This window comes from Ctenopharyngodon idella, chromosome 22 (assembly GCF_019924925.1).
Source record: "Ctenopharyngodon idella isolate HZGC_01 chromosome 22, HZGC01, whole genome shotgun sequence".
Lineage (NCBI taxonomy): Eukaryota > Metazoa > Chordata > Actinopteri > Cypriniformes > Xenocyprididae > Ctenopharyngodon > Ctenopharyngodon idella.
The window spans coordinates 1,551,902-1,579,600 of record NC_067241.1 but is presented as its reverse complement, the minus strand read 5'-3'; the positions used below and the strand labels follow the sequence as shown (position 1 = coordinate 1,579,600).

General features: G+C 36.2%; 1 protein-coding gene across 2 annotated transcripts; it reads right to left on the bottom strand.

Annotated features, from left to right (window-relative positions):
* Positions 1 to 640: 640 nt before the first annotated feature.
* On the bottom strand, positions 641 to 25,059 carry LOC127505419 (cadherin-like protein 26). 2 transcript variants are annotated; one of them, XM_051880954.1, is made up of 15 exons: positions 24,896 to 25,059; positions 15,893 to 16,015; positions 13,978 to 14,149; positions 13,689 to 13,816; positions 11,831 to 12,013; positions 10,727 to 11,046; positions 10,472 to 10,614; positions 9,264 to 9,488; positions 8,812 to 9,033; positions 4,344 to 4,462; positions 2,697 to 2,801; positions 2,337 to 2,417; positions 2,212 to 2,247; positions 2,025 to 2,120; positions 641 to 1,826 (listed from the first exon to the last, which is right to left on the bottom strand). In XM_051880954.1, the coding sequence occupies exons 6-15, from the start codon at positions 10,924 to 10,926 to the stop codon at positions 1,626 to 1,628; spliced, it is 1,428 nt and encodes a 475-aa protein (XP_051736914.1). In that variant the 5' UTR covers positions 10,927 to 11,046; positions 11,831 to 12,013; positions 13,689 to 13,816; positions 13,978 to 14,149; positions 15,893 to 16,015; positions 24,896 to 25,059; the 3' UTR covers positions 641 to 1,625. The 2 variants fall into 2 exon arrangements, with proteins under 2 accessions (XP_051736914.1, XP_051736913.1); XM_051880953.1 differs by lacking the exons at positions 15,893 to 16,015; positions 24,896 to 25,059 and adding an exon at positions 15,104 to 15,247.
* Positions 25,060 to 27,699: the final 2,640 nt, after the last annotated feature.

Sequence of the window (27,699 nt, the reverse complement as noted above, 5' to 3'; positions counted from 1 at the left end):
TTTTAAAATCACAATTTGACACCCAAATATATTAATTTAATAAATAGACACCATGTATAAAGCTTTAAACATCTATTTTTGCCCCTTTACACAAATTGTGTAATTAAAAAAAAAATATATTCATATTGTTTGCCTATAGCGTTTTGCTGTCATTTTCTTAATTTAATTTATTCATATATGAAATGAACTTTTTGCACTAGATGTTATAAAACATTCTTTAAAAAAAATACAAGATTTTCATGAATGGTATTTTTATGCATTCATTTGTCCCACTTTATATTAAGTGTTTTTAACTACTATTCACTAACATTTAAATTAATAATTTGATACAATGCACTTATTGTGTACATACATGTTTTTACATTGTACTTACATTTAAAAAAAATATCTGCATGTAATTATATCTATAATTACACTATTGATCCTTCCCTTACAAACACACCACCAAAGATTCTCAAGTGACAGGTGGGAAACTAGGTGTGGGACAGCCATAAGACATGCAAATGTCAAGAGGTTACTGTGTGGCATATAAGTTCTGCGTGTTGAGCATAAATAACAGGTTGAACAGGTCAAGGGACTTGTCAAAATAAAACATTGTACTTTTTGCAGTTCCCAAAGAATGAAACCATTTACAGTAGCATGTTTTGCTTTCAGTATATTAAATACTGAGTTTTATTAAGGATTTATCAACTCCCATATGTACAAATAATACAAAAAAAAAAAAAAAAGTCACAGTTAAACATTTTTACAGTAATAGCTCAAAAAACACCTAATGTTGCACCCAAGGGAACAACAAACCCAGATATGTCACAGGTTTTGGCATAACACAGTCACAGTAGATACTCTCTTCAAACATGCTTATCAGCAACAAAAACTGCATTATCACCATCCGCCCATGTATTCTTAGAGGATTTTATCAAATAAAAGCATTACTGAGATTTTTTATTTTGGTAACACTTTATTTTAGGGTCTTTTAGTTGCTTATTAGCATGCATATTACTAGAATATTGGCTATTTATTAGTAGACCTAAGCACATATTAATGCCTTATTCTGCATGACCTTATTCTACATTCTTAATCCTGCCAAATACCTAAACTTAACAACTATCTTACTAACTATTAATAAGCAGTAAATTAGGAGTTTATTAAGGGAAAAGTTGTAGTTAATAGTTTATATGTGTTCCCTATACTAAATTGTTACCTTTATTTTTATATTAAATGTCTGCAGTTAATTAAGCCCTTTTAATGTATACAGACGACATTCAAATTAATACTATAAAATTTAAGATTAAGGTGTTAAAAATTCATGTACAACATTCAAAAACAGTGATGACATCATCATAATATTACGGAAAATAACATTTATTTTCTTTCTGAATTTTCTCCTGCAGCCGACAGAAAACATGACGTGCGCAGAGAATCACAATGAAATTATTTACACTGACCCAAAACCAAACACCTGAGCTGCTTTAACACTATTAAACAGTAGAAAAACCTTTGAAGACCCTCATTCAATTTTTCCTGAATTTTTGATGCAGCATCCCTGATCTTTCAGTATTTTGGATTTCAAATTTTCATTCAGTATCTTGTTCTCAATAAATCTGCTACACTTCTTGTGATAACTGTCACATTCTCATCAGGTCAGGTCTGGAAATGATTGCTAGTTGGCTGAACCTGTTGTCCAGATTTCTAAGCATCTCTGGATGAAAATCATTCTCTGAAATAGAGATTGCATCCAGTTCGGCATTAGCTGTATCTTGTCCTTCATCTGCGTAACAGTGTGGCTCATAAACAACAAACTCCTGGGTTTGGAGAGCAAGTAATTTCTGAAGAGAAAAATGGGGTGGAGAAAAGGAAAGCTCAATGAAAATTTATTACCATCCTGTCAAACATTTGAACATGTTTCTCATGATCTAAAAATGATCTAAAGGTTTTAAATGCTTCTAAAATATTAATGATAAAGAATAAGTTGATGTGTCCAATCCTTTGATTAGTAGTGTACGTTGAAAGAAGCATAAAATCACCTTGTTGATGAGATCAGCAATCTTGTCTCTCGGGTAAGGCGCATTGGCCTTGTAAGAAAAGGTACTTCTAAAACTTGATCTGTTACTCGATCGCTGCTTGAAAAAAGCACAGATGATGATATAAGAAAGGCTGAGCTGAGCTTGTGTTAGCATATGGTATGAATTATTACTGTCACTTTATTCTTACTTGGAAATTTTCTCTGTTTCTCTCTCTTGTGGAACTCTAGAAAACATACATAGCAGAAACAGTCCATCACAAAACCAATGAAATGATCAAAACTTTGAAAACTTGCTGTGCTTGGTAATACTCACCCTGTATATTGAGCGTTTGAACATCTGGCCGTCGTAGGCTGGCTGTGAAGTCTGTGAAACTGCCCGCATCACCTGGATATTCTGAAGCAAATTGATCATTTTAGGAAAAGGTACATCTGCTGTATATGATAGCAAACAGGATGCAGAATTTCACTTTAAGGGAATAGAAATAAAAATCAAACTGCTTTTAACTGTATTTTTAAATAAAACCTTTAATTTTTCTGTTTGAATTACTCATATAAAATTACACACAACATACAGAAACAGATGATATTAATAATGTTTGAAATCAGTTTGAAAGCCAAATATCATTTGGCAGAACCCCAAAAGTCCAACATGAAGAGTTTTATTGTTACTCACGGTTTGTGACGTGACCTTCTGGCTTGATTTTATATTTGTAGACACATTTATGCTGGCTTTTACATTTAAAGGATCTGTTTTGTAAATGCCTATACTGGAAGGAACCTTTATGAAGACAAAAATTCATTCAAGGCAACAGTGGATGTTTTATATAAATACACACAATTACACTTATTAATACTTTACGCTCTACAATAAGGTTTAGTTCATAATTATTTGTTAATGAAATAGGTAGCGTGTAAATAAACAATAATTTTACAGCATTTACAAATCTATAAAGTTAATGTGGTAACATTTTACTTTACATGGTTTCTTACACATTGTCAGGAGTATGTTCTGTTCAGTGTGTTTTAGTTCAATATTCCTATGACCTAGTTTCCAGTCTGTGTCAGGGGCCGTTTACATGACACCATTTTCAATTAAAAACAGAATTTCTTGCGTTTTGGCCGTTTGTTTACAGCGACAAGGACGTTTTGGGGGCCTGAAAATGCATATTTTTAAAAACAGGGTTTCAAAGTGCAAGTTTTTGAAAACAATACCGTTATCATCTCCATTTAAACTACAAAAACACGGACCTGTGAAAACGGTGATGGCATGCACATGCGTATTACATGTTTAGTCTATAGGCATAGGCGTTTGGCACGAGTGCTCTGTGAAAGATTGTGTATGTGCGCAGGTGCACATTCTTTCTTTACAAAGTGACATCGCCAACTGGCCTGGCAGCATATGTCACCATGTCATTTTCGCGGATCTGTGTGAACGGTGATCTCTTTGATAATGTTGTCATCTGTACAAAGAAAAAACTTTTCTGTTTTTAGTACATTGTTGTTGTGTAAATGTACCCTCAGTTTCATTCTGTTTACCTGGTGTTCGTTAATTATCTCATTAGTACCCTCATTTAGTTCTACTAGTACTCCCTGTTTTGTTCAGTTCTTTGTCCTGTCTCATCAGTGTCAAGTGGTTGTTTCCCATGTTTTGCTGAATTAAAGACTATTTCCTGGTATTCTCCTTTGTTGTGCGCTTCTTTGCAACAGCCACCCGTGACACACATATCAGGTTACTAGAGCCTACTTATATTCCACAAATAACAAGGACTAGGCATAATTTCAAGCTTGTCAAAAATATCACATCAAGTATATGTACTCTATTCAGTACCTTTCAAAATGTTGGGGTTAATTTTAAAGAAATTAATACTTTTATTCAGCAAGGACCTATTAAATTGATCAAAAGATACAAAAGCTTTCTATTTTAAATAAATGCTTTCTATTCATCAATGAATCACATATAAAAATGTATCCCCCCACCCCCCAAAAAATTTAAGCAGCAGCAGCAGCTATTTTCAACATTGATAATAATAAGAAATGTTTCTTGAGCATCAAATCAGCATATTAGAATGATTTCTGAAGGATCATGTGACACTGAAGACTGGAGTAATGAGCTGAAAATTCAGCTTTACTATGAGAGGAATAAATTACATTGTAAAACATTTAAACATAGAAAAGAGAAATTATTAAATTAACAAATGCTGTAAAAGTACAGTTCATTATTTCATGTTATAACATAAATTAATGTTGACATATAGAACCTTGTTGTAAAGTGCTGCCTAAAAATGAATAAAATGCACAAATGATGAACTGAGGAAATTACCATGCAGTCTGTTCCTGGAGTTTCTGTATTTGTGTTTATGAGATGACCAAAGCCCTCATCTATTTCAATCATTTTTTTCTCTGCCTTGCAGGAGATCAGAAGGGCCATTAAGCAAATTGCTGAAGAAAAAAAAAAAGAGAAGAAGAAGAATTTTTTAACCTTGGTGCAACCGTGGTTCGATTAATACTGGAAGACCCCAGAGATTGTTAGTCATAGTGGAAATGAGTTTGTGTATGATACAGAGAATCTGGCATTGATCCAGTCACACGTGACCCTGACCAATGACGTACCGGAGGCCCAGGGTCCGGACACACAACTTCAGTAGCTCCAGAAATGGGTATAATAGGTCTCTGAACCAGCAATGGATGAGGCGGAGCAGTTGTAAGGGTTAACAGGAGACTGAACCACAACATCGTTGGCAAGTAGGAAGCTATTATATAGACCAGTGTTTCTCAACTGGTGGGTCACGACCAAAAAGTGGGTTGCAAGACCATTTTGAGTGGGTCGCAGAGTGTGCAGTCAAAGAAACGACAACTCTTCTGTCAGACACAGTTCAAGTAAAAAGTGAGAAAAATGTGTTGTCCTGATATAGTATCTGCGAGATGTTGTCAGGCTATATGTCAATGTCATTATTCTAATGTTATTTTCGTAACTTGTGTTTGCACACCGTATATCACTTCATTATAAAAGCGCAAAAGAAATTACAAGCATGAGACATCATAGTTATGTTTTCAATTAGTAAGTCATGAAATTTCCACAAAGTACCAATAAATTACATAACTGGTACTTTGTGTGTTAGCAGGGAAGGGTTTGCATGCAGGTATAATGTTCATTCTATTCATTAGGAGCATCTTAACTTTTTATATTTTATTAAGTCCAGTTTGCGTCGCGGCTTAATGACAATAGGAAAATGTGGGTCCCATGGCCAAAAAAACAGTTGGGAACCATTGGTATAGACCTTATTCATAGCAGTGCCATGACAGGCTGTGTGTTTTCAGTGGCATCCGCTGTAAAAAGCTGTATAAAGCTCCTAGATCACTTATCATTTTCCACAGCTTATGCTATCTGGAGTTTTTTTTTTTGTCTACTGAAATTTCTTGGAAAGATATTTTTGCATTGTTTCATTAGCAGAACAATACAAAAACACATTAAATAACAAGAACAACCAACTGAAGAGATGTATGCGTATCCCTCACAGCCTTGCTTTCAAAGATGGTGCTGCTGTGAATAAGGTCTCTTAGCCTGTGCTGTCTCTCCTGCACATGTCTCAGGATGGGTCATGAACAAAGGCAGATTTTACCTGAGTCGGGATAGGATCAACACCGCTGCTCATTTCCCATGTTATACCAGGCTACCAGCTAAACTTTTGGCCTCAGTTTAAGACATATTAAACAATTTTCAGCTTAAAACTCACCTTAAAAGGCATCAGTGAGTGTTTGAAATAACTTCCTTGAGATGCAACTGAAAAGGTATGTGTTGCAGTGCAACTGAATAGATACGTGTTCTCTTTTTATGCGAAATGCTAAAAATCAGTTTGATTCAGCAAGATTGATGAGCACTCCTAACACAAATTAATAAATTATTGTCACTGTAACATTTTTACGGTAAAATTTGTAAAACAATTTTCAAATATCGATGCTGGAATCTTAAGTCTTTAAATAAAGACCAAACATTTGCTTTTGTTGCTCATTTTACGAGCTAGTTCAGTCAGCTGGTGAAATAGTGGGGTTTTGTGATGTCGTTCTATGGAGGCAAGTTAAGAGCGGGTTTTAGAGTAGCGCTTCGGGGCTACTGGCCCGACAATGCAAACCCAACTTGATTTTGGCCTCAGTGCTTGAGGTCCAAGGCTATTGGCGTCACCCGGCACGTTGTTAGCCCTGGCTTGCACTGGCCCGACAGTGGAAAAGCAGATAATATATTGTTGTCCTGCTGTCAAAGAGGTCCACTGATGGCATCCCATATCCCTCCCAAATTGATCAAACCATCGCTCTGTGGAGACACCAATCCACTGACCTCAGGCTGCAGTGAGAACAACGCTATTGCTCTGACCAGGAATAAGCATTGCTCTAACTGACAAGAAGTGTCTGTTTGCCCAAAGCAACAATGCTTGTGTCTGCTGAAGACATGGCCGAGATCTTGTTTCCCCCAATGATTGATGAGAAACACTAATGTGGTATTGTCAGTTTTCACTAGTACCTGTCTCCCTGACAGTCCCTGCCTGAAATGCTTCAGGGTAAGAAACCACCCATAACTCCAACAGACTAATGTGACATCCCCTCAGCCATGAACTGTATGCCACAATTCTGCCACAGTTCTGTCAGTGAAGCATCTGTGGTATCCACTTCTCTGCATGTGGGATGTGGCCTCTATACGCTCAACCCGCCAGGTAAACCGCAGCTGTGAACTGCTGACAATCACCTGGCTATTAACCAGCACTGAAATGGCTGCAGGTGTAACAGCAGTAGTAAACAGTGAGTAAACAGTTCAGTTATGGGAATTTGATAAAGGGTTTCTGGAAACTTCACTGTGAGAGTAGCCCTCATTGATCTGGAATCACACTGACTGATAAGGAACAAGACAGCTTTTCTGCAGATTCACTTTCAGCCCTAAGGCTGCAATGTGCTTCAGTAGGCCACCTGTTGCTGTGTAAAATCAACAGGCTGTCTCGCTGCAATGGTTCCAATGCTACCTGGGCACATGTATTAGAAGGGACAAGTAACAAGAATCGCCACTTGACAGGGAGCACTGTTATTACAGCAACCACACAATACTCTGGTAAACCAGTGAGCATTTTTTAGATCAGGCCTAGAAATCACATACAAACACCACTAGACCCAGTAAAATGGTAATGAGAACCCTGGTTAACTAATGAAAGACAGATTCATGCTTAAGATTATAGTAACTCAAGACACAGTTCACAAGTTCACACTTGATGCTGAAAAACTGTCGAGGACTGTCTAGGTATAGGTCTCTTCTCGTGCTGATTGGATATATCATTTAAATGTGTTCCTCCCAAACTTTGTTAATAAAACATCATTTATTGTGGGGAGCTATTTCCAGGCCAACAAACTGTGTACGTTCGAGCAAGGTCATTTTGTGAGAATGACAAAGCAGACCATGATAAACAGTATGATAAACCAGTGTTTCTCAACCCTGTTCCTGGAGGCAGACCAACAGTACACATTTTGAAACTCTTCCTAATCAAACACAAACTCAACAGCATATTAACAGAGACTCCAAGACCAGAAAATAAGGGTCAGATAGGGGAGACATCCAAAATGTGCATGGTGTGCCCCCAGGAATAAGGGTTGGGAAATGCTGTGATAAACAGTGGCATATACAGTTGCAAGAAAAAGTATGTGAACCATTTGCAGAATCTGTGAAAATGTTAATAATTTTAACAAAATAAGGGAGATAATACAAAATGCATGTTATTTTTAATTTAGTACTGTCCTGAGTAAGATATTTTACATAAAAGATGTTTACATATAATCCACAAGACAAAAAAAATAGCTGAATTTATTAAAATAACCCCATTCGTAAGTATGTGAACCATTGATTCTTAATACTGTGTGTGGTTACCTGGATGATCTACGACTGTTTTTTTGTTTTGTGATGGTTGTTCATGAGTCACTTGTTTGTTCTGAACAGTTAAACTGAGCTCTGTTCTTCAGAAAAAATCTCCAGGTCCTGCAGATTCTTCAGTTTGAGCATTTTTTGCATATTTGAACCCTTTACAGCAGTGACTGAATGATTTTGAGATCCGTCTTTTCACACTGAGGACAGCTGAGGGACTCAAACACAACTTTTAAAAAAGGTTCAAACATTCACTGATGCTCCAGGAAAAAAACATGATGCATTAATAGATGGGGGGTGAAAACATTTGGAATTTGAAGATCAAGGTAAATTGTATTTAATTTGTCTTCTGGGAAACATGCAAGTATTTTATGTTGCTTCCGAAGGGCAGTACTAAATGGGAAAAAAAAAAAAAAAAAAAAAGATATTCAAGCGAAATAAGAAAAATTTGGACCTCTTCATCCTGTTCAAAAGTGCATTTTGTATGATCTCTCTTATTTTGTTAAAATTTTGCACATTTTCACAGATTCTGCAAGTGGTTCACATACTTTTTCCTGCAACTGTATGTCATTGGTCAGAGTCACATGTGACTGGATCAACATGAGATTCTCAGTATCGTACGCGAATGCACAATTTTTCCAGTATGATTAACCATCACTGGCATTCTGGAACAATGAAATAGAAGTGTAATTCTCAACAGCACATGTCATTCAAAAACAGGTTTCTACAGGTTTCCACAGCATTTTTGATGTTGTTGTTTTACCACACCTTTAATGGTTGGATTGACTTATATAGAAGGATGGGTTTTCAGTATTATGAAACTGCTTGCAAAATCCTTCATCACCTATTAGAACTGTTAATGTCATCAAAACATTGTAAATCACTGCATTACCTATAAAGATCAGAACTGCAAGTACAACCATCCAGGCTGCAACAGGTCCCATCTGAGTCATCCGAGCCATCTTGACATGGCAGTTGGGAGCTATAGAGCAGTCGCACACTGTGACCGACAGGTTATGGATGGAGTAAAATCCCTGCTGGTCTGATATTTTGATCTGGAGCTGGTGATGACCTGAATACACACTGTGTTCTTTTATAAGACTCACTGTTGTGCCTTCAAGAGAAAAAGATGAGTGTTAGTATTACTACTAAGTAGAGATACAGAAACATAACCTCAAGGAGGTGATGGAATAGCACTGTCTTTCTAAGAGATCTCTGGCATTATTTGCCTAGAGTCAACATAACTTATTGTACTTCTGTGATGTGTTTTCCGGTTGAAACAGGATATTCAGTGAGGTATAGTGTAGGGTTGACTGGGCTGAGTGAAGTAGAAGGTGGAATTACCATAGACTGGTTCAACCCTCCATTTGTCCTTAACATTTCCTAAAAGCTCATAGTAGAAAGGTGAACTGTATGGAGGAAGGTCTAGGTCTACAGCAGTGATGCTGGCCATTGTTGGCTCTGTATCCAGGCACATGTTGACTGTGTTCACTTCCAGCATTGGTGTGTTATCATTTTGATCATACAGGTGAATAAATAGAGTTCCAGTTCCTGTCAGCGGTGGGAAACCTGCAAGTCAGAGACATGGAGTAAACAGAAATTCAGTTGAAGTATAAAACATGATAATGTCATTCATGATCATTCACGATGTTGCAAGTTTAATAGTGTATTTATTGAGGCTTATTTCTTCATTATGATAAGAGGAGACTTGTATCACCCTAACATTTCTGACACTGACTGCTACAGAATGTCCTGCCTAAGTCTTGTTACACAAGACTAACTTGGATAGCTAATTTTTACATGCATTTTCCACTAGACAAATGTTAATGTTGCACCCTGTGTGCATTTGTCTCAAATTAAATTAATTTGTAAATAAAATAAAATAACTTATTTGTCCAGGTATACTATCTATAATAGTTATAAGTACACTACTGTTCGAAAGTTTTGTGGTCAGTAAGATTTCTTGGTAGCACTTTATTTTACAGTCCTGTTTCCCATGTACATACTATGTACTTATTATAGTAATTGCAATAACTGGGTAATAACGAGGTACTAACCCTGAATCTACCACTAAACCTAACCTTAACCCATGTAGTTACCTTAAATTACCAGCACTTTCTTAACTACATTGTAAGTACACGTAAGAGCATGTACTGTAAAATAAAGTGCAACCAATTTTTCTTAAGTCTGTTATGCTCACCAAGGCTGCGTTTATTCGATCAGAAATACAGTAAAAGCAGTAGTATTGTGAAATATTATTGCAATTTACAAGCTGAATTTTCAGCATTATTACTCCAGTCTTCAGTGTCATATGATCCTTGATAAATCATTCTAATATGCTGATTTGCTGCTCACAAAACATTTCTTCTTATTATTAATGTTGAAATCAGTTGTGCTGATTCATATTTTTGTGGAAACCATAATACATTTTCAGGATTCTGATTTTGTAACATAAATGTTTTTAATGTTACTTTTCATCAATTTATAAAAGCACTAATTTCTTTTTAAAAAAATCTTATTGACCCCCAGAATAGTGAATGGTAGTGTCTTACCATCATCCACAGCATATAAGGTTGCTCTATAGGTGCTGTTTATCACAAATGGTGACTCTCTGTCCAGAATTTTATTCGTGGATACTTGTCCAGTCTTTGCATCAACAGTTATCCATCCAGCAATATCTTCACCTTTAACAAATCTGAGAATTGGAGAAACACCAGATGTTTGTTTACATCTTTGTTTATATGTGATCCTGTTCCTCAAATAAACTACAGTAGCATTAGTTTTACACATAATATAGCTTCTCTTACTTAAATGTGTTTCTATAGCTTCCATCCATGTCTTTAGCAGTGAAGGTTGTTAGACTTGTTCCTACATTTATGTTCTCCATTACAGAAACATTTTTAACAGGAGGTATAAATACTGGAGGGTCATTGACATCTTCAACATAAATGGTCACTGAAATTGTATTATAGAGGTTTGCATCACTCATGCCAGAGTTTTTGGGCATTTTGTCGAGCTCCCACAAGGCATCCTGTACTTGATTTTTGACCTTACATGAGAAGTAAGGAATTTCGTTCTGCACACTGATGGATAGATTTTGGTATGTTTGCTCCTCGTAGTCCAGTTGCTGGGTGTTTGGAATGAGCCGAAAGAGAGTTTAGAGAAGTGTCAACATGAATGTATACATACATATTTTTGTATATTTTCTACGTCAAAATGGCTCCTATCCCCAGCATAACTGTCACGTTTCCACCCACTGCTGCTTCCTTCCACTCACCACCAGAGGTCTCCGTTTCACCATTAAGACTTTTTCATTGCACACACACGCAATCACTTCACTCTGGACTACATTTCCCACAATCCCCCAGCTAGGCACTGATCACACTCACACCTGTTTTCCATCAGGAACCCTTTATAAGTTGCACTCCCTCAGACACACGTTGCTGAGTATTGTTTTGGTTTTTGTTTGTATCCTGTGGTTTTCCCTGTTGTTGGCTTATTTCCTAGTAGATGTCTTTCCGTGTTCTGCCTTGCCTATCTGTGTTTTTGACCCTGGACTCACTCCTTGTTTTTGCTCGTTTGCTGCCTGCCCTGACCATTGCCTGTATTTTTGACTACTCCTTGCCTTGCCTCTTCTGATTCTGTTCGCTGGTGTTTGACATCCTGCCTGTTTGACTTTGCTCTCTTTAAAGCTTGCTTTTGGATCTACCACCCTTTCGTCTCGGTTGCCATCGTTACAATAATATGCAGAATCAACAATATAACAAGGCATTTCAGTGCAAACTCTGATTCTGGTGCTATCAAAACATTTTCTCTGTTTGGTTGAGCATCACAACTAGCCCAAACCAGCAACACTGACTCAACCTTTTGGCAGGTTGGCTTACACAACAAAATGTCAACCATCTGCCTACCTTAACAACTGTTAAAATCCCTTCATTTGTAACAGGGTCTGTTTCAATTTTGAACTGCTCTTTTTTATCTCCGTAGATAGTGTATTTGGCTTTCCAGGCTTTTGAACCACGGATGTCTTTGTCTGTTACTTGCAGTCGCAGAACTTCAACCCCAGTTTCTCGCTCCTTGACCTTCCCAGGTCCCTGAAACACAAGTCAAATATTTTGTCGGGTTTTATAGGACAATATGTCTAATTTGCTATAAAAAAAAAAAAATTAAAAAAATCAATAACCAAGTACAGGTGCTGGTCATATAATTAGAATATCGTGAAAAAGTTCATTTTTTTATTGTAAATTATTTTAAAAAATGAAACTTTCATATATTCTAGATTCCCTACATGTAAAGTAAAACATTTCAAAAGTTTTTTTTTGTAAATTTGTTGATTAGAGCGTACAGCTAATGAAAGTCCAAAATCCAGTATCTCAAAATATTAGAATATTTACATTTGAGTTTCATTAAATGACAATCCCTACAGTATAAAATCCGGGTATCTTTTGTTTTTTGAAACCACACTAATGGGGAAGACTGCTGACTTGGCAATGGTCCAGGAGACAATCATTGACACCCTCCACAAAGAGAGTAAGTCACAGAAGGTCATTACTGTATGGGGTGGCTGTTTACAGAGTGATGTATCAAAGCATATTAAATGCAAAGTTGACTGGAAGGAAGAAATTGGGTAGGCAAAGGTGCACAAGCAACAGGGATGACCGCAAGCTTGAGAATACTGTCAAGTAAAGCCGATTCAAACACTTGGGAGAGCTTCACAATGAGTAGAATGAAGCCGGAGTCAGCGCATCAAGAGTCACCACACTCAGACATCTTCAGGAAAAGGACTACCAAGCCACTTCTGAACCAGAGACAACGTCAGAAGCATCTTACCTGGGCTAAGGAGAAAAAGAACTGGACAGTGAACAGTGGTCGAAAGTCCTCTTTTCAGATAAAAGTAAATTTTGCATTTCATGTTGAAATCATGGTCCCAGAGTCTGAAGGAAGACTGGAGAGGCACAGAATCCAAGCTGCTTGAAGTCTAGTGTGAAGTTTCTGAAGTCAATAATGATTTGGGGGGGGCGTGACGTCTGCTGGTGTTGGTCCATTGTGTTTTATCAAGTGCAAAGTCAATGCAGCCATCTTCCAGGAGATTTTGAAGCACTTTATGCTTCCATCTGCTGACAAGCTTTATGGAGATGCTGATTTCCTTTTCCAGCAGGACTTTAGCACCTGCCCACAGTGCAAAAACCACTTCCAAGTGGTTTGCTGATCATGATATTACTGTGCTTTATTGGCCAGCCAATATGCCTGACCTGAATCTATGGGATATTTTCAAGAGAAAGATGAGAAACAGTCGATCCAACAATATACAGATGATCTGAAGGCTCAATAGTGCCTCAGCAGTGCCACAGGCTGATCACTTCCATGCCACACTTCACTGATGCAGTAATTTGTGCTAGGAGCAAGTCATTTGCTGTAATATGTCCTGCCGATCAAGTATTGAGTGCACAAAAGAACATACTTTAAAGAACTTTAACTTTTCTGTTTTGCAAATCCATTTTTTGATTGATTTTAGGAAATATTCTAATATTTTGAAATACTGGATTTTGGACTTTCATGAGCTGTACGCTCTAATCATCAAAATTTAAAAAAAAAACTTTTGAAATGTTTTACTTTACATGTAGGGAATCTAGAATATATGAAAGTTTCATTTTTAAAAATAATTTATAATAAAAAAATGAACTTTTTGATGATATTCTAATTATATGACCAGCACCTGTATATCACAAGCATTAAAATTGGAATCTTTCAGTCCACCATGAAACCTACTGTTTTGCCGGAGAACTCTGGAAGATTGTTGTTATTGTCCGAAATATTGATTACCAGTGTACTTGTACTTGAGAGCTGTATTTTTTCCCCTTTGTCCTTTGCTTCAACCAAAATTGTATATTTCTGAGCTTTCTGGGAAAGATTAATTAATTTAGTAGATGATTTCTTGTGTAGGAATGGAGAAATATTTATAAAGCACAAAAAGCAATGTATGTTATCTGAATGGTATAACAGGTAAAAGGTACAAAAAATAGTTGAATATTACCAATGAAAGAAATTAGGTTCATACCTCATAGTCCAAACACCCCCTAAAATAAACTGTCCCGATTCTTTTTGCTGCTTAATATAGAATTCAGCATTATCTGTTTTTGGTGTGACAGATTTGATTGTGAAATCAAATGTTCCATTGTTTGTACTTGAATCATCTTCATCAAATGCCAGTACTGTCAGTACTTCTTTACCTAGACAAATATTAAGAAAAGTGTTACATGAATGTTTCATTCAAAGTACTGTAATTTCTTTACCCTCAAAGTGTTTATTCAATATTTAAGAATGCTTCGTCCAGTCTTTATTTATTCACCTTCATGTTATTTCAAACCTGTATGCTGTTATTATTTCTGTGGAATAAAAAAGTATATTATATCTTAACTTAGAGTCCTATCTGTTTAGTTACCATGGTCATTTTACTTAGGTTAAGAATTAAGGTTTAATACAACCCCAAAGGCTGTCAAGTACAAAAGAGCACCATGAAAATATCAGTTGTAACATAAAGCCCGCAAGGGGACATAAATATAAATATTGTGATTAAGAATTAGTTCCCATGAATTAAGAATTTTGTGGCCATGATTTACTCATTTGTTCACTCATTTTAGGTCAAACATGACCATGTTGAACTAATTTGTTCCCTCGTTTTGATTTAACTACAACAAGAGAATGAATTATTACAATGTGGCCACAATTTAGTAAAACGAGGAAACAAATTATTATATTGTGTGCACGATTTACTTAAAACAAGGACGAAATGAATTAGTTAAACGTGCTGACATATTAGTAAGTATTGGGAACAAATTGTTAATTTGAGGCCACAATATACATATTTTTTTTCCCCGCATGTCATGTGCGGGCCTCTGTATTTGTACAATTTGTGCTCTATATTCTAATTCTTCATGAAGTAGCTGGATGTGAGAAACAGGCCAAATTAAGTTCATTGAAAATCGTCCTCTCATAATTAATATTAACTTTGGTTGTATGGAAAAGAGCTGTGTAGTGTGTAATAATTGTAAATAATCAAAAATGTTTGCTTCTGTGTTATGAGAAAAAATAACAGCATAGTGGTCTGCAACAGCATAAGGGTGAGTATAATGACAGAATGTCCTGTTTTTGGTGAACTAATTTAATTTTACAATTTGGGTTACCTTGATCATGTGACTCATCCACAGTCACTTGATAGACTGACTTCTGAAATTCTGGGGCATGATCATTTATGTCCAATATTTTAATCTCAACCCCGAGCCTTGTATGCACTGCATTAGTGGATTCATTTATTGCTTCAAATTTCAACTGTAATTGAGTCCAGTGAATGTCAGTATACAAGCCTTCTTTGCAGTGTATTTAAATGAATTTAAATGCTATTATGCAATGGGTGGTTTGTTTTTCAGGGAGTACTTACATTGAGAATTTTAATACCTTGTGAATTTTCATAGTCCACCTTTCTCAATACTGAAACATAACCTTTATTATCAATCTCGAGAACATTAGTTGGCTCTTTATCCACACCCTGACCATGTAGCTGGAATCTTACTAAATAAGACTTTTCAAGTTTAATCTGAAACACAAACAACATACACACTGAAATGTTCACATGATCATGATAATCTAGTACTTATACACATATGTAATGTGAAACACTATACAAATAAATAGGGCTGTCAAAAGTACTGACTTCAGTCAGTACTGAAATTTTAAAAATGTGATGACAGCAGCATTTCCCCCTAACATTTTGAGTGCTGATTAAACATAGTTTCAGATTAAACATATTGCTAATTTAGACAGTTACAGTAACTGCCTACATTATAAATTAATATTAATGAATATGATCTGGTTAGTTAAAATTATTTGAATTGAAATCAAAATTCAGGGCTTGACTTTTGACAACCCTACAAATAAAATGGAATTGAATGGTAACTGTTTCGAATGCCTCTCACCTGGCCTATTTTATATGGAAATGGACCAGGGCTTTCTTCCTCAATAGTAAAAGAATCAATGATCCATGCACGCTTCTGTCGTATCCTTCCACTGTCAGCCAACACACACACTGTCCAGGCAAACTGAATTAAAAAGAAGTCATCATAAGTAATGTTATGAAAATTGTGTTATAAAGGTTATGTCAGTGCATAAATTTCATGAATTCTGGCCAAAACACGTCTTATTTTACCTAAATTTTCATTATCTTCAGTGCTGGGTAGAATACTTACAATTTGTAGTCCAATACAGAATACAAATTACATGACAAAAATTGTAGTCAGTAACGTAATCTATTACACATCTTATGTAATATAATCTGATTTGAATAGTGCAATCTTGTGCCACATTGAGATAAAAAAAAAAAAATAAAAAAAAGTGCTTTATTGTGACAGGACAGTAAGTTGACAGGAAGTAAAGTTGGAGAGAGGGGGGGGGAGGGATCGGGAAAGGTCCATACTTGCCGGGACTCAAACTTGGGACGCCCGAAGCACACCTGCGCTATATGTCGGCGTGCTGCCCATGAGAGTATTGCCGCCAAGAATAAATGATGTTACATAAAGGATTCTTCATTCTTCATGACAAGGTGAAAGTCCCTTCATTGTGGCAGAGATATTATTTATAACTTCATTTATTTTTTCAATGGTATGTGGAATGATTAACTACTGTATCTAATTTTATTTTGATCATGGCATATCACCACATTGACAGGTCACTTAACAGAAGTCCACATATCTGCAGTCCAGCTGCCCAAAATAAGTTACAAATAAAAGTTTAATGTCTGTCAATGAGATCAAAGACTAATTAGTTACTGTTACTGTTGATGACAAAACTTAATTTTAGGACCACTGCCAAATGAATAGGGACTTTCTAATAACAGTATGTGAATGACTGTATTTTCTGGCCAGCATTCACATAGTAAATCAAACTTTCTGTGAGGTTTCCATTTCTAACAATGCTTGAGGACATATACGCTTGAAAATCCACATCATATATTCCCTTAATGACATGTCAAACCCTGAAAAATGAATGATGATGATAAGATGATACACAAGCTCACAACTGTACAGATTATATAGAACACTATATGTATAATTAGATATCGCCAATGCACATTTAACTGAATTCACATAATTATCAATTGGTTTTACTAATAAGCATATTTGGGAGTATACCTACACTGTAAAAAAAAATCCCCGTAAAATTTATGGTAAAAGAAAAAAAGTAGCTGTGGTTGCCAGAACTTTACCATAAAAAATACGGTAGCAACGTTTTAGGTTTTACGGGACAGCACTTAGTTTACTGTCTATTTTACAGTTCAAAAGTGTATAATTTAAAGGTTTATATTGTAATAATTACGGTTCATACCTGTTTATTTTACACACTGTAAAAAAAATTCCGTTAAATTTTATGTAAAGAAACGCATTTCATTAACTGATATAATGTTAATTTACCAACCTATTGAAGTTCTAATATCTGTTTTGTACCTTTAATACACTGACAACCACCAAACACAGTGGTGATGAGAGTCACATAATGAATCATAGCTCATCACAATCAGCTTTTCCACCAGCTGAAAAGAACAATACTAATATATAGAAGGTGCACACAGTGTCATTCACTCAAACACTAAACACCATCATGGCAACACTCATGAAATTAAAAAAAATTCAATAAACATTAATTTAACAAAATTAGATGTAACATAAAACCCTAATGTACATAACTGATTAGAAAAAACTAAGAACTGAGTTCAGTCATGACAACTCTCGGAGTGGATTAAATTCAACCAGCATTTATTGGCATGGGGCATGAAGTATACATGGCTTGATTTTGGTGTACGAGATCTGCTACGCTGCTGCTGCTGCTGCTGCTGCTGCTGAGCAAATACAATAATTTGTTCAGCTTAGTCAAATATAACAAACAAAGAAAAGGGTGCTGCAAGAATGGTAGAACCCCCGTAGCAGATCTCTACAGATGGCGCTGGGGAGGAGGAGGGATAACAGAGCTTTCACATTGCGCAGCTTGTCGATCGCAGGCTAGGGTACGATATATATGGTTGCGTGGATTTGGAAATACTTCTGATTGGCTGGTGCCACGGCATAGAAAGAACCAATCAGCGTTCAGTTAGAGTTTCATGCCTGAACTCTGTATTTATTTCAATGAAAATACATCAAATGTTAAGTGTCACGCAGGGAATTGTGGGAATGTCAAGTTTTTCATTGTAAATTATACAATGACGTTATTTTTCACTTCCAAAAGCTATAAATTTAACAGTATTTTACTGTAAAATTACATTAAATGTACCGTTCGATCTATTACAGTTATTCTCCATATATAGTATGGAAACTTTCTTTAAACCACTTAACTGTTTTTCACTGTAGCATTTTTACAGTCTTTTACCTTAAAAATCACAATCATTTTTTACAGTGTAAAGGCATGAGCTGACAATGCAAACAATTCTTAAAATGCATGCTAATGTGTCATGTGTCAAAGACTTACAGGAATCAAAGCCACTTTCATACACACCCCATAGTGGTAACAAGTATCCAAGTCAACACAACTTAAATAAGTATACCCTACAGTTCTTACTACATGACACGTAAAATAATCACATCAGCTAATCATTCACTGGAAACCAAACATTCTATAGCTCATCGTACATAAACCTGGATTTCACCTGGCTTTATACATTGCGATAGACTTCCCGCAACATAAACACCTACTGTTGTCTAGAAATATGAGCAGAGAAACATGAGCTGGCGTGACTGACCACCTGTATGGCTGTATCACATCACACAGGCCTTTAACTCACCAGCACCACGAGCAAACTGACAGGAAGGGTCTTCATGTTGAAGCATGTGATATGCTGTGATCCTCAAGCAGTCCAGTGCGAATGAGTCTGAGCTTCCCTCTTTCTCATAGAGAAATAGTATTCTAGGCAGCTCATATAACAGATGGGAGAGGGGAGGGGATATTCAAATCAGGGTGGCAGGAACTGCAGAGTCAGTGTTATTTTAGTATCGTTGATATCGTTTAGTTTTTATTTTAGTACTTTTATTTAAATTAAACCAAAATGATAAATATTGCTTTGGCAACGAGCTCAAATAAAATAACTTTAATTGTTTTTTCTATATTTATTTTACTTCAATTAATGATTTAGTTAACAATAACCCTGGCTGGGGTAAAGAAAAAAAAGAGACTTCAAAAATTGCTGAATTCGGAAACGCATACTAGTATACAGTATACTACTCATAGTTAATAGTAGTGTGCTATACGAGGTTCTGAATTTAGCAAATGTTTTGGACTTTATACCTTTTCCGGAAAACATGAATAAAAATGAAGAGTAATGTAACGATCAGTCCTCTGAAGGTGAGCTTGATGAACCCAAGTGCAGTTTGTTGAGTGAACAAACCAAAGAAAGCAACCAACCTGAACATGAACACGAACATAAGCAGACTTGACAATGACACTCACCAACAGTAGGGTTACATTAACAACACACAACAAAGAAACATGGGGAAGACAATGGCTTTAAATACAAGAACTAAGTGAACACATGACTAAGACAACAAATTAGCAAGTGACACAAGGAACAAGGGAACCAATGACAGAACAGAACTGAAAACCACATGACCATAAACATCAGAACATGACACATAGACTAAGGAAGAACATGAGAAGCAAGGGGAGCATGGCACAAACAAGCAACATGAATCAAACTACAAAATAAAAGACATGAACCATGAACACAAAACCAAAACTATACATCACAAGTAAATTCTACCAAATAAAAGAAAAAAGATTTGTCATACTGATTATCCAATATGGAGCCCCGCACTTGACATACAGAAGAAAAAATAGATATCATGGCCATGAATTAAGAATTCATTCCCTCATTTCAGTTGAGTTGTGTTCACATAATTTGTTTCCTCGTTTTAATTTAGTAAAAAAACAAACAAAAAACCCAACAATGGTCATGGTTTAGTACTAATTCATGGTTTTTGTACTAATTAGTACAATGTGGCGAATGAAAAAGTCATGCTTCATACTTCATAATCCAACAGCATGCTTCATAATCCAACAGCAGTCATATCAAAAGTAACATTGAACTCAATTACTAAAGCATGCATGTGTTTTACTTTTTTGAATGCCTTTATTAGTTTTAAAAAAACAAACAAAAAAAACAATACCAATTTGTTACAGCCAGATTTCTTCGTTTTTCTCAGTTTATATTTACGTTTTGGTTCAAACCTTACATTTTAATTTAATATGAATCAAATATATTTATCTTCCCACAGAGGTGGTACGGAGGTCTTTTTTAATTTCACCCTGAACAAAAGCTAAATTATAATATGAAAGTAGACTTTTCACACTTACTTGGAAATTGAATATAGTGTCATGTATTTCAGTTCCCTTTCACGCAATTCGAGCTTCGTCGAAACGCTATGGGAACGCCTCTGTGTGATTGCGTCGTGAAGCACGTATGAAATCAGTCCAATGGAGTGACGGAACGTCATAGGCGGGTGACGTCACTGACCAGAAAACTATAAAGCCTACCCGAGAACAAGCGCATTCAGCTTCTGTGCCTTCAGCAAGCGCTATGTGTGAAATTGTCTCTGTCTGTTTATTGTTCTTTGTCACAAGCGTATACTGTATATTTCAGACAGTATTATAATGGTGAGCAAACAACCTTTTGAATCGTGTGTGTCCCTCCCTGCCCTCGCTACATAACGAGCGGTGATACACACGATTTGTGCTGTTTGTTTGGGAGTGGGACATGAACGTCAGCTCTCGTGTGGGCTGACAGTGTTCATTCATAAAATTCCCGACGTGTAAGAATGCACTATCGGGAGTTTATAGCCCCGCTCCTGTTGACTTTCCTCTCGAGGGAAGAAAGTCTTGCATTGGCTCGAATCTCATGTTTGCCGAGGCAGCACGTAGATTATAGGTCTGCAATAAAGAATCTAGTGGCTCAGATCTCACTTTTGCCGAGGCAGAGTGTACATTATGGGTCTGCAATAAGGCTTGGATCTCACGTTTGCAGAGGCAGCGCGTAGATTATGGGTCTGCAATAAAGAATCTATGGCTCGGATCTCGCGTTGCTGAGGCAATGTGTAGATTATGGGTCCGCAATTTACTTATAAAGCAAAGGCAAACCAATTATGTGTTTAAAAGCCATGATTTTATGATTCTTTTTGTATTTTAGATTCTATTAGGAACATTCAGACTGTGATATACTGGCGCAATGCCGGGGCACAGAGGGTCCCCGCGAGTAACCTGAGGGTGGCTCACGCTCTCTGAGGAGAGTTTCATTGCAGTCAAGCCAGTTGTTCCCTGCCGGTGCGCCGCTTCAGGGCATAGTGCTGACAGCCCAAAGTATATATATCTCGAGAGACTGGTACCCTTAGTAGATTTTCTAGCAGAATGGGAATGTCTTCCGAACATATCTCAGTGGGTCCTGCAGATAGTAGAAAAGGGGTATGCCATTTAGTTCAGGACTCGTTCGCCCCGATTCAGTTGGGTCCTGCCCACTGTTCCTCCCACAACACAGGAAGTTTCTGAGGTTCGCTTTCGGGGTCGAAGCGTACCAAATATCAAGTTCTTCCTTTTGGCCTAGCTTTGTCACCCCGCACTTTCACGAAGTGTGTACACGCGGCTTTGATGCCCCTGCGTATGGGGGGCATTCGCATTCTAAACTACATCGACAACTGGCTGATTTTAGCTCATTCAGAGCAGGGAGTTCTGGAGAGAGTTCGCCGGGATGTGGTCCATCTTTTGCTAGTAGCCCCATTTTGGCCGGCCCGTGTATGGTTCTCAGACCTAATGTCCTTTCTAGATGGCTCTCTAATGGAGATTTCGATCAGGAGGGACCTCCTCTCTCAGGCGAACGGGTTGATCCTTCACCCTCGCCTGGAGTTGTGGAAACTGTGGGCCTGGCCTCTGAGGGGGCCCAGTTCATAAGTTCAGGTCTCTCATCTGAGTTTGATCTCAGATCTCATCCTTCGAGCCTATTGAAAAAGTTTCTGAGAAGTTTCTCACTTTTGGGTTTTCTCATCTTTCTGCTTGCCATTTCGTCTCTCAAGAGAATTGGAGATATTCAAGCCCTCTCGGTATCCCCCTCATGCCTGGAATTTGCGCCTGGTATGGTAAAGGCTTTTCTTCACCCTAGGCCGGGTTATGTTCCAAAGGTTCCTACTAATGCTGTAAGACCCATCATACTGCAGGCCTTCTGTCCTCCTCCCTTCCAGATGTCAGACCAGGAGAAACTGAATCTGCTCTGCCCTGTGAGGGCGTTAGATGTGTATGTCCACAAAGCTGCCCTGTGGAGAAAGTCAGAACAGCTGTTCATTTGTTTCTAGTCACCTAGGAAAGGTTACCCTGCATCTAAGCAGAGGATGAGCAAGTGGGTGGTCGAGGCCATTTCACTTGCTTATGAGTCGACTGGACAGCCTTCACCTTTGGCTGTATGAGCTCACTCGACTAGGAGTATGGCCGCTTCTAAAGCGTTATTATCAGGAGTTTCTCTCCAAGATGTATGTGATGCGGCAGGCTGGTCCTCGCCGCATACATTTGTGAGGTTCTATGAACTTGACTTCGGCTCCAGTCCAGGGGCGCAGGTGTTGTCGTCTTAGTGTGCACACCGATTTCACACGGACGGTCATTTCCTTGTATGGCGACGTGGGTATTAGCATTCCCACAACGTTTTGACGCAGCTCGAGTTCCCATAAAAGGGAACGTCTCGGTTACGTATGTAACCTTACTTCCCTGAGTAGGGAACGAGATGCTGCGTCGCCCTGCCATACTCCTGGCATGCCCGTGAGCGACTTGCTTCAGGTATTTCAGAAGCTGAATGTGTTTGTTCTCGGGTAGGCTTTATCGTTTCCTGGTCAGTGACGTCACCCATCTATGACGTTTCATCACTCCATTAGACTGATTTCATACGTGGTTCACGACGCAATCATGCAGAGGCATTCCCACAGCGTTTCGATGTAGCGTCTCGTTCCCTACTCAGGGAACTAAGGTTACATATGTAACCTTAATGTTTATTATGATGTCTTTTTAAGATAAGCATCATAATCATATTTAAAAAAAAGCACCATAAAAATGAATAAAACCCACAACAGTCATTAAAGCTAGTCAGCATGTGTTCTGCACATCAACACTCTGGTGTCAAGCGAAAATACTATTTTAACAAAACTGAATAAGACAGGTTTAAACCGGAAACTGACCTTTTTTTTACTCACTTCTGCACATTTATCTAATTAAATACTGTTGTAATATACTAATAAAATATTACTTTAAACTTTATAAATTATAATATTATCACATTAATTTTTATAGTACAATATTAAATTTACAAACAATACAATTGTAATTTACAATAGTAATGTATCTGTCTCAATTTTCTATAATTCAAGTTAAAAATAATAAAAACAATTATTATTGTTGTTGTTGTCCATTATTATTAAATTTTATTGGGTTCCTAAAAACATCAGCATTAATGTAATGTGGATTGAGTCATTAGCGTGTGTTCTGCACATCAACACTCTGGTGTCAAGCAAGAAGTTGTTACCTTCAAAAAAAAAAAAAAAAGTTGTTACCATTACCTTCAAGAACCACTTAACTAGACTTCTTTGGCAACATTGTTGAACAGTAAATGATGAAAAATATCTGACTCAAAACACACCTACTTTCCAATGAAGGGACGTCATTGTTATCAGTGGGCGTTATCAGACTCCCTTTTTCACAATAACATCACTGCATGGTTCGTGAGCACAGAACAGGCCTGGCAAGTTAGCACACAAGGGAGTCTATGTTTAGTCTATTATTTGTATTTTACAAATTTTTAACTAAGCAGTCCTTATTTGATCCCCAACATTGGATATTGGTAGGACATTAGGAAAGGTACACTGTACAAAAACTGTGATATTACAGTTAGTTGCTGTTTTCCTCATTTGTTTCTGTTTTTGAATTGATTTTTGCTTAAGCTGACAAAAAGTTCTATGCGTTTCCCAGCAAGACATTTTTGCTATTTAACATGTATAGAAATAATTCTATACATGTATTTTCATTCAATTTAATTTACATTTTCCACAGCAGACAAGTCATTTCACAGGCAGTGTCATTGGCCAATCACACACAGAAGGGTAAAATTTCAAAATGCATGTCTGACTAACATGAAAAAACCGACAGCACTTGAGTGTGTTGAAATAAATGATGCATTGTTGTGGGGTCAGTGGTAGGGAAGGGCTTCTTAAGAGGTAACCATTAAGTATGCATCATTTGTAAAGCATTTGGGAATTTGTGCGGCAGTTTCATTCTATTTACATTCACATTCACATAATTTTCCAGCATTGATGTGAACAAATGTTTAAAGCATTTCATCAGTATTCAGTCGAAATAAAATCTTGAATTTGACATGTTAAAAGCTTGAAGGCTTGAACTTTTGTTCAAGAATTTTAGACATAAATATTACGATTGTAACTTTTAGTGTAAAGTAAAAAAAAAAATAATAATAATATTATCACATTAATTTTTACAGTACAATATTAAATTTATAACAGTACAATTGTAATTTACAATAGTAATGTATGTTTCAATTTTTATAATTCTAGTTAAAACTAATAATAACAATTATTTTTGTTATTGTTGTTGTTGTCCATTATTATTACATTTTATTGGGTTCCTAAAAACACCAGCATTAATGTAATGTGGATTGAGACACTATGAAGACTAAAGAGTGGCTTGAGTCCATTTTAAAGTCCAGCTACAAAGCTAAATACTTATCATGTCACAGTTCAAATTACAATATATGACAAAATAATTCAAAATAATCAAAATAAAACACTTACTAAAAATAAATATTTTCATGTTTACTTGAATATCATATGATCATTAACCAACAATGGAGAACTGTGAAAATGTGCTTAAAAATGCAGTGCTTAAAAATGGAGACAAATCACCTGGCTGACGACCTCAAACAAAGGCTGCAAATTAAGTATCCAGGTATAGAAACCCACCCCAGGTAGCAAGTGTTGCAAGTCTTAATCCAATCAGCATAACTATTCAAAGAGTGGGACAGGGGCTCCAAGAGCCATTAACGACAAAATGTGAGATTCTTAGTAACCTGACTCATTTGACTTAAAATAAAGAGAACAGGAACTGGCAGAAAACTCTTGCAACAAACTTTGCTTAAGAGAATCCTTGGCCCGATGTCATTATCTTTACCTTAAATGTTAAATGGATCATCTGATCTTAAACAGATTTGTAAATTTGTAATCTAATCCCTGATAGAGTTTTGGTTTGGTTGTTGCTAGGGTGTTAAAGATTTCAGGAAATACTAATACTAAAATAGTTACTAGTAAAAAAGAATAATTACACACACAATAATGTGAAAAAAAAAAAAAAAGCTAATCCCTAAAGAACATGTTTGTTACTTTTTTCTTTTCTTTTTTTTTTTTTTTTTTTTTTTTAAATTTGATCTGATTTGCTTTATTCACTTCACAACATTCATGTCACTGATATCACAAAATAACAGTCTAAGTTAAGCTTTTATTTGGTTAAACGTTATTTTACCCTATTTGGTTTGAAAAAATATACAGAATTTAAAATATTTTAATTCAATCATGCATTTACTGTAAGCGGGTATTTTGATTTAATCATAGAAATAAATCTTTCTCACTTGGTCATTGAAGGTTACTAAAGAAAGAGCAGAACTAGTCTATCAGCGTCTCTCACATCTTTATACATGAAGTTTGCTATTGTAAAGTCTTATCATGCAATATATCTTACAATGCAGTGGACTAAATTGAGAAATGCAAAAACTATGACAGGAGTTTGGCAATGGTTTTGAGCAAGTTGTGGGAACAGAAATGCATAAATGAGTAGCATTTTCTAAGTTATATATTTAACTAATTTAACTCACATTTAAAATTATATTCAAATTTAAAATAAAAAAACATTAAAAAATACAAATTTTGTGTTTCATAGAAGAAAGAAAATGGGTTTGGAACAACATGTTAATTTTAGGGCGAACTACACTTGTGAAAAAGAAGTACACTTTAACATACTGTCACAGTCTGTGGTTGGATGGAAGGAGCAAGGACTCAAAGGTGCAGATAAAGGGCTTTATTGGTAATAAAATAAAACAAACAGACTTGACTTTACTTGACAGGAAGCAAAGGGAAGCACAAGACATGTCAACATCTGACGACCACATCCGAAGACATTCAATGACAAACGATGACGATCCAGCACCGGTGTTGTGTAATATTCGGTTCCTGTGAAAAACTCTTCCAGTGAGTGGAGTATATATGAGTATTCATGATATTTCCCCGGTTGTGGGCGTGGCCTTGATACAATGAGCAGACGAATGGAACTGAAAATATTAGTGCTCAAATCGCCACTCGTTTAATGGATTATTTCGAAACGGCCATGAAGTTTCAATGTTAAGCATTAACTGCAACAGCTGACATTTTCAAAACTATGAATATATTGTGTAATAATATGATAAATCGTCTGTGCTGTTTTGCCTGATCGATTACAGACACAGCAGAGCAAACAATCAGCGAATAACCCATGCTCGTCTAGGCTAATACAGTTTATTACTATTTGATATCTTTATCTTTTTTATTTATTTTTTTTATTTCATTTGTGAGGTTTTCGATTTAATTTGAAAATTTTGGTTAGTAGCCTGTACAATACCTTTTTGTAATTCGGTGACAACAGTACAGCAGAGTGTTAACAACAATGCCTGAAATAAACTAATGTATCCGTGCCCTAATAAAATGTATATATAGCCTGGTGTGAGTATTTGTGTAATTCTTAATTTATTTTATAGCCAGTGTTTCCCAGCCCCCACAACCACGTCAGTAAGGCTCAAAATTCCTTTATCAACACCAAACTACATATTTTTACTGTTTTCTCATATTTTACTGGATATTATGTAAAATTGTAGCCTAATTAAAGTAACATTTGCACATTTACTTGTATCTGTCACAATTTTCTTTTTCTTTTTTTCTTCTTCTTTTTTTTTTTTTTTTTTGCTTTAACAAAGCAACATCAAAATCATTCCACATTTCGGAATCACTAGTCTCCAAGTACTAATCGATTATAATAGATTAAAGGTATAGTCCATCCAAAAATGAAAATTTTGTCATCATTTACTCACCCATCTTCTTTTCTTCTGTGAAGAAGATATTCTGAGGAACATTGGGAACCAGTAGAACTGATTTTGGTGCCCATTGACTTTGTATTGTATTGTATGAAAAATACACTGATACGTTTTTTAAAATATGTCCCACAAAAAAAATTTGTCATACAACTTTGAAATAAGATGAGGGCATCAGAATTTTTATTTTTTAATGAACTACCCCTTTAACACGGACCCTCAAAAGAATACATCCCATTTTCATTAACAAAAACAGGTTGTGTTTAGTTAAGAGTAAAATACTGTTTAGAGAAATAACTACTTCTAATAAATATTATATTACTAATAATTTCTTACACACACACATTTATATATATATTTATATAAACCATACATCGTGTCTGTTCTTTGACCATACGTTGCACTGAAAAATGAATAATCCATAATGTTGTGTTATAATCGTGTTTAAGATTAAAATATTATTCAAAAATATTTCTTCTCATTTTACAAGTATGCATACAATTATACCATTTCTGATTTTCAACATTGTAGGGCAGGGATTCCCAAACGTTTTTCTCTGTTGACCTAAAATATTTACTTGAAGTCCCCCTGAGATTA

Excerpts from the sequence above, each read along its gene's own strand:
- LOC127505419 (XM_051880954.1), bottom strand. The coding sequence starts at position 10,926 with ATGCCCAAAAACTCTGGCATGAGTGATGCAAACCTCTATAATACAATT. Across the intron at positions 9,489-10,471 it reads CTTATATGCTGTGGATGATG|GTTTCCCACCGCTGACAGGA; the intron begins GTAAGACACTAC and ends TCTGACTTGCAG. Across the intron at positions 2,121-2,211 it reads GAAACAGAGAAAATTTCCAA|CAGCGATCGAGTAACAGATC; the intron begins GTAAGAATAAAG and ends GCTTTTTTCAAG.